This window comes from Mytilus trossulus, chromosome 4, assembly GCF_036588685.1.
Source record: "Mytilus trossulus isolate FHL-02 chromosome 4, PNRI_Mtr1.1.1.hap1, whole genome shotgun sequence".
Lineage (NCBI taxonomy): Eukaryota > Metazoa > Mollusca > Bivalvia > Mytilida > Mytilidae > Mytilus > Mytilus trossulus.
The window spans coordinates 57,720,392-57,728,384 of NC_086376.1; the positions used below are offsets into that span (position 1 = coordinate 57,720,392).

Below are 7,993 nucleotides of genomic sequence, written 5' to 3' on the forward strand. Positions count from 1 at the left end.
TATTTTTTCTGTCATCAGACCGACTTTTAGGTCATAGACAAGACTTCCGGTTTTAAACTTTTAACATAATTTTCATAATAGAATCACAATGCAAATGTCCCCACCTAGAATCTAACACCCTGATATAATAATGTTACCTTAAACTACAGTCCCCTTGTTTGAAGTATAAGGCCATACATTACATATAATGTTGATCTCAGTGTGACAGGGGATTGGCAGATTTAATGTAAATGTTACATGTGTACTTCTATGTGGTTAATCTGCAGTCGAAATTTCCATAACGCAGATATATTGTGCGCATGTGTCAACCAGTACACGGTTCAAATTCCAGTTGAATAATATGAAAATCATGATTGTTGTTTTAAATTGCTTTGATGTAAATACTGAATGTATTTATAGTTTGGTATGAGAAAAACATTGAAGATTTTGTTAATGAAAAACACAAAAGATAATTGTTTTTAACAGCTTGGTCCCTTTGATCTGAAACAATGAAACAATGAAATATAGCTAAACAAGAATATGACCAAAACATGTTAGTTCCCCTACAAAATAATATGATCAGAACTGGGTCGCAGAATGTCAGCTAGTTCCCCCACTTATTGACATGCGATCCAGTCTGGTAATAAATTCAACAGACACAAAAAAAGTAGTCCGCAGAATCTCACTTCATTTTGAAACAAGTCAATAAAACAAAAAAGTTATAGCAATACACTAACCAAAACATGACAAAGAGTTATTCAACACAAAATAAAACATTGACAGAATCATTCCATTTTATTTAGAAAGGATTGGGTTTTTTTTAACAATACACTATCCAAAATATGATTAAGATTTATTCAACACAAAAAAATATCCTTTCTCACTTTATTTTGAGACAATGACAACAATTATACTTATAAGAATACACTTGCCAAAACTTGTTTACAAAGTTATTCAACACAAAACCAATTAAAATTGGGCGCGAACATGTAGGGTGAAACGGATTTTGGGTGCGACAGAAGTGAAAGAGGGAGGACATGAGTGGGTGCAAACGTGAATGGGCGTGAACGGACCCAGATTCCCAGTACACGCCAAGTTAAAATAAACAAAACCTTGTGTATTTACAGGAACAAAAACAAATAAAATTATGTGATGTGTGTAGCAACTGTACAGGTTTAAAATCAGGTATCAATAGTTACGCCAGGAACTGCCACACACAGACCCAGAAGGTGTCTGTTGTGGGGCTTGGATTGCACTTTCAGGTAGTTGAAATTAGTATTAGTCAAATTTCAACTACTATTGTTGTGCATTTATACAAAAAGGAAACAAAGTCAGGCATTAGAAATCAAGGTGCAATTCAGAAATCTGACAAAATAATAAGTGGAATCCTGGATCATTTCCCCTCAATGAGACACCCTGTAAAGAGTAAGGTTTCATTTTATTCAGAACATTACCTGTCTTCCTCAGACAATCTGTGGTATAGTTTAGCAACAGACGACATAATCAGATCAGAGTCAAGGCATTTTTAATCACAGGAACATAAGTTTGAATGGTTTTATAAATCAAAAGTCAGTAAGTTTCAGTCACAATTCAGAGATATTTATGACATAACATGATCAACATCAGTGAAAAACTACAATCGTATGTTAAGTCTCTGACACTGCAGATGGAAGAAGTTCAATCTTTCTTCCCCTTATCGGCTTATGACATTATTTCTACGCAAATTTATGGAATTCTGAAACCAAAATGTGTTTCCTCTCGTTTCCTAATGTTTCTTATTTTAAGTGTTTGACTGCAATATGCAGGTAAGAAAGACAGTGGCACGCAGAATATTTTCAGAAAAAATGAACCGGAAGTCCGTAGCAACACTGGGTTCAGTTCTTATGTGTCTCCCTCCTCTGCTTTTGGGAGCACCGTCGTTTAACATGTTCAACTATTTTAATATTAAAGACGAAACCTCTATATCAATAGTCCATTTTAATATAACACACTTAAAAGCTTTCGGTTTAATTTTAGATTTTCCTGATCTAAGATTTTACGTTTCCGAGTTATGGGGTCTTATCCTATTTTAAAAAAGAGGGATTTTCCAGTTTTTCGGACACTGATAACCGAGTCTAAACTCACCAGTCCAATTTGAATGAAACTTGGTATTTTCTGAGGTTTTCTTTAACATTCCTTTAAATAGCAATTAATGCCATTAAATGGCGTTTTGTGAAAAAAAATTATGCCGGTATTCACAGGCACTTGTCTCTGCAAACTTTTCTCAGAAAAAAATATCTCAGGCTATACTGACCTAGCTGAAAGTGAGGTTAATTAAGGTACATAGATATACCTTATATGTACATCGTATAAGTTCTATTACCTTTATGTTTGTGATTTAATCTTTTTCGTAATATGTGCACTTTGACATGTCAATTAGCATTGTCCCTTGGTGCCTCGTGCAGTTGTGTCACTTTAAATAGTACTGATCGACTCCTCTGCACCAGGCACGAGGATGACATACCAGTTATGTGCAACTTCTTACAATATCTTACCATATTATTAATTTCCCGATGCACATTTTAATATGCACCCACCATGCCATATAGCACCGTCCCTTGGTGCCTCCTGCAGTTCAGCTAGATATATTTAGCCTACTTTTGTTACTTTCTAGAGGTGTGCCTGAGACGAAGGTTTTATATATATACTAATATGTGAAAACTGTTGTTCTTATTTGTGTTTGTAACTATGTATACTGTATTGTTTATTATGTTTGTAAAATAATAAATTAATATTATATAATGATATTATAGTATGCTCCTTGTGAGCCCATTTTATGGAAATAAAGCATCTTCTCTGTTCTGTATCTGTATCTGTATAATGAACTCAAAATACCGGCTGAGTAAAACTTATCCAGGAATGTGTGTGCGCCACTGATGAATCTAGTCGCGCGATATAACTGCCTTAAAACTTTCCACAGTTTTACAGTTCTTCTTCATCTATATAACAGTTATATATAATTTCATCCATTTGTATATATTCTATATCTATATTCTACTATTCTAGTATAGTTAGTGCAGTGCAAGTGCATAGGGTGGACACTCATCTGTAATAAATTAATGCGTTTTTCTGATAGATTGAATTTGACACAAATGTTTGAGTAGACTTTCATTTTTTCTCGAAAAACGTTCTTGAGATATTCTTCCGAATGCGTATTACCACAATTTTTCGTTATTCTTGATTTGTTATTGATATACATATTTATGCCAAAACATTTCATATTATTTATCTATACATGTTCTTAAAAAAAATTTGATGAATATTTATTGATGAAATAAATGTATAACAAGCGATAAGGAATGTTCTTTCGCACTCGATACTATCCGCGTAATTATACGAAATACGTTGGGTTATCAGTCAAAAACGCAAGTCAGAAGAAATGTCTGAGGCAACAATACACCGGAATGCCCTCACGGTCACCCGCTTTCAAAACCAAAGACAAGTGCCCGCGCCTGCATTTCATCCGGGCATTTCATGCACTTTATCTAGTTTCAAACTTTATTCTAAAATTATACTCATCGGTTTAAGTCTTTGGTATCACCTGTTTTGATAACCTTCGTTCCGTAATTGGTATGTGTGACTGATATTGTTAACGGTTATGATATCTCTATTTTCCATACTGGCTACTCCTCCCTGGAACATATGTATTGACAAGGTATACTGTTCCCAGGTCCTCCCAAACAAAAAAATACACCATTATGCTCCAGACTGCCAAAATACATTTAAATATTTCTTCCAGATTTCTTGCTAATAGCAGAGACATATGTATTAATATGTTTTAATGTTAACTATATTAATAGTGGTTTTTAAAATGATATGAAATTTCAAATCTAAAAAAAGTTGAAAAATGTTTGATAAACTTGATGATGGATAAGTTTTACTAGAAACTGTGACAAGCTTACGTTAATTAGATTGCTTTCACTAGTGTAAAAAGAAAATTCTTCAAAGTATTAAAATCTTCATAGTGTTACGGTACTGCTAAAATCTACTGAATTGTTGTCTTCCCGTACTCTTATTCGCCAATAATTGCTCGAATCGCCAATGACCTTACTGACTGACTACTAGACCTCTCGTTCTATGTTCTGCTTTCAAAAGTTTGAAGGTGTTATAATCCAATAAACCAGAGGATATCGAAAGGGTACTAACAGCAGAAGGTAGAAGGGCGTTTTCAAGCCTTGGACACGAGGATCTGTAATTTTATACAGATTGTAAATCTTATCAAACAAAAATATTCCTAGAAAGTAGAAATACATTAATTTGACAATACCGTTGTAAAATAACTCATATATAATGCTTCCTCAACAAATGTACAACGCAATGTAATGTAAATTAAAATATGTTTTCCTGTATACTTTTGTTCAACTTAGGTGATACCTGAGGTGATTCCAGAATAAATTGAATGATATATACAAAGCTTGGTGTAACTTTAATTGTTGTAGTCGGTTCCATCTGAGACTACTATAACACAGACTAACTATGTGTTATAGTAGTCTCAGGTTCCATGATTCCCATTAATATGACACCACATAATCTAGCTATATATAGAGAAGGGATTAAGGTATTCTAATGTAAATAGAAACCTTAGAACCTGTACATTGTGTATTGATGATATTGAGGATGAAATGCATTTTATTTCATCATGTCCTTTATGTTCAAGTTTGCGTGAATGTTTGATAAACCATATAATGGGCGTAAGCCATCTGTTTATAAACTTTTACAATTATTAAGCACTTATGTAAAAGACTTGTGCAACTTAGGAAAATATACATTTAGAGCACTGAAGCTCAGAAATGGCTGTTTTCAGTAAGATGATTTTTTTGTAATTCATTTGTTACATATCATTTGCTATTTGGATCATATTTATATGTATTTTTTTTTGTGTATTTTTAATACTTCTGTCTGTTTTGTCATGATCGTATATTTTTGTAATCTATATTTAGTATATATTGATTATACATGTACCTATATATTGTAAAACATTTGGTTAATAAAGAATTGATGAATTGATGAATATACACTCATTGGGGTTGCAAAAAAATGATTTATGACAAAAGTCATAAGTTCCGATCACGGTCAAGTGTTTGAAATAACGAAGGTTACTACTGACTGTGTCCCTCTATTTCTTTACAGTTATGAGTATCAGTTGAGGCTATAGACTAAATAAATCACAACATGGTATATTTAAAAATTTTAAAAATACATGCAGATATATCTAGAAGATACCTTTTCTGTACTGTTCTGAGCATACAATCCAAAGTTTTTTTTTTACCCATATCTTCATTAGCCTTCATGAATCCGGGCAAACTTCAAAAGGGACTGATATCCTTTTATTCGATTTACATCAGTTTTCTAGCTGACAATGATGTTCTGTTGAACACATCTAAATTAATAAATAGTACATTTCTTATTTTGTTTCAATCTAATTAAAATATTGATCTCTGATCACGTTATACTACATATGACTGATTTTGTTTGATTTGCTTTTTAGCAGCGACATCTAAAATTTCAAGAAAAGTTAAATTTGAATTAAAAAAACACCTTTTATAAATGTTATAAATTGCATGGCCAAACTTTTATTAAATGCATTGCATCGCTGACTCCTTTTGGAATTTAATCCAACAGGCATGATTTCTGTATAGAAAGTGATAAATCACGATTTTTTTGTAGAACTATACTGTGATTTCATTTATAAGTTATAGTTATTGACCAAGCAAGTCGGTATATTTGATTTAGATCTACACGGCTTGTGTGACCCTAATTAACCCGAAAGACGCAGGAGTTTGGGTTAAAGGGTCACACGACCCGTGCAGATTAAATCCAATATACCGATTTGGTTGGCCAATTACTGTTTTAACACATGACGCAATCAAATATAAGTGAACGTTTTAGAAATGTGAACGATTGCCGCAAACCACGGATCCTAGAAAAGTTTCTTGTAGGGTAAAGAAAGGGGGGGGATATGACTTTGGTAAGTTTATAATAATTTTTTTTATATTTAGTCTTATTCTAAAATTGCGATTCAATGGTAGATTTTTTTATCGTTTCTGTTTTATTCCCAATTTTTATTTAAGTTATATTGACAATTAAGACATTTACAAATTGTGTACTTTCAAATCGGTGTATGAAAAAAATCTTAACTAAAAGGGTTATTGAGTTTGGATTAATTGCTTTTGAATTTCTTTCCCTCAATGATATGCTTAGAGAATATGAAACTGAGGAGGAAGATATTATATTACCTAGATTTAAAACGTTAAACTAACAGAACATACGTTTCTCTTTCCAATCTTTTACTCACCCAATCCCGCATTTCTCTTTATCTACTGTATTAATCTTTAAGACACGTCCACTAAATGAAACCTGGCTGATCTCCAGCTTCCCCCCTTGTTTTGAAACAAACTTAAATATGATCATCATTAAATTCGATCCAAAAATAGTTACTTTATATAGGAATAGATATTCAAAAAGTCGTTATAAATTCCATTGAGTCTAAAACTAATCCAAATCAGATTTCTGTTATTCGGATTTTCTTAGATTTCTTTTTTGGCAGAAATTACCAAGTCTTTCTGACTTTAAAACACTGATTTAAGATTTACATTGCATACATAATATGATGAAATATTTTATGTCACAGCTTAGATAAAAAAAATTGAAACTACGATGTTTGTACAAAGTTCAACTTTGTCGTAATTTTAAGGCAGGTGGCGGATTCGGGGTTGGGCGAATATGTCGTTCACCCTTAATTGGATTGGACAAACTATCGTGTTTTACTGCATAAAATCGTCCATATTATTTTTAGTTTCGCTACGCTCGGTGATATTTTTTTTTAATTTTACAGAATAACGCCCCTTTTAAAATCCATGAACCGCCCCTAAAGGGAAAAATAGATTTGAACTGTGCAGTATATCTCAGGTAGTTATTGCACACCTTTGCTGTGCATTATCCAGATTATAGCACAGTAAGAACATAGAGATTTTACCCATGTCATGTGTTAAGGATAGCAATTTCAGAAATTGCCTTTTATTTAATTCGTTATTTTTGGCTTGATAGACTTATTGAAAAATGTAATGATTTTACTGTTATTCTGAATCGTCGAGTCCGGAATTGGTTATGAGCGAAATATCAAATGGCTTATTAAAAATTTGTAGTCAGGCTATTTCTTAAATGTTTATTTTTACATCGCGATGACCTGATGTAAATTAGTTTAGGGTTTGTAACCGATCTATAAACATGATAAATACGCGCACATAAACTAGTGCAAAATAACATTCCTTGTCGTTTAATATAAATACATGTATTCAACGAATACTGATAAAAATATTTTTGTTTACAACATAAATTAATAATATTAAATGTTTTGTAGTATATGTAAGTAAAAAAATCATTGATAATATCAATGAACATGTTCCGAAAAATTGTGTTAAAGCATGCGAAAGAATATCTCAAAGAACGTTTTGCGACACTTCTGGCAAGGACCGGTAACTCTGTGATTGTTTTTGCGTGAAAATTTAAATGACTACTCGTATCCAATCTTTTAGAAAAATAGAATTTTTACAGAAAAGTGTCCACCATGCACTTGCATTGCACTTTTATTAGAATAGTAGAATAGAACGTATTGAATAGTTATTACGGTGAAGTCGAACTTCTTGTAATTTATTCATCATCCACGCACGAACTTGTCTCAGAAAAAAATATTTCTCTGTACATTAACCTCAATTTCAAGTAAAGAGATATGTGAATTTTTTTTCTGAGACAAGTGCTTTTGGCCATCCACAAGAACTTGTGGTCATCCGATGTTCAGTACTTCAGTACTTTGATTATTTTCATGCTTTGAAAATTCTAAACAGGTTTGTTCTGGACGATGATTGCACAATATCGTGGTTTTTTTTCTCTCTATTTATGACATTTAATTTACTTTCAGCCTAACTGTGAACATTCTTCAATTCGGTAAACTATTGTTAATTATTGATTTTTCCGT

At 32.4% G+C, this 7,993-nt stretch overlaps 1 protein-coding gene across 1 annotated transcript in view; it reads right to left on the reverse strand.

Annotated features, from left to right (window-relative positions):
- Positions 1 to 1,856, reverse strand: part of LOC134715615 (E3 ubiquitin-protein ligase MARCHF5-like) — a 29,984-nt gene extending 28,128 nt beyond the window's left edge. Inside the window, exon 1 of the mRNA XM_063577910.1 lies at positions 1,434 to 1,856. Coding sequence (XP_063433980.1) covers positions 1,434 to 1,480 — 47 coding nt within the window. The 5' untranslated portion in view covers positions 1,481 to 1,856. The remainder of the gene's footprint in view (positions 1 to 1,433) is intronic.
- Between the last annotated feature and the right edge of the window lie 6,137 nt (positions 1,857 to 7,993).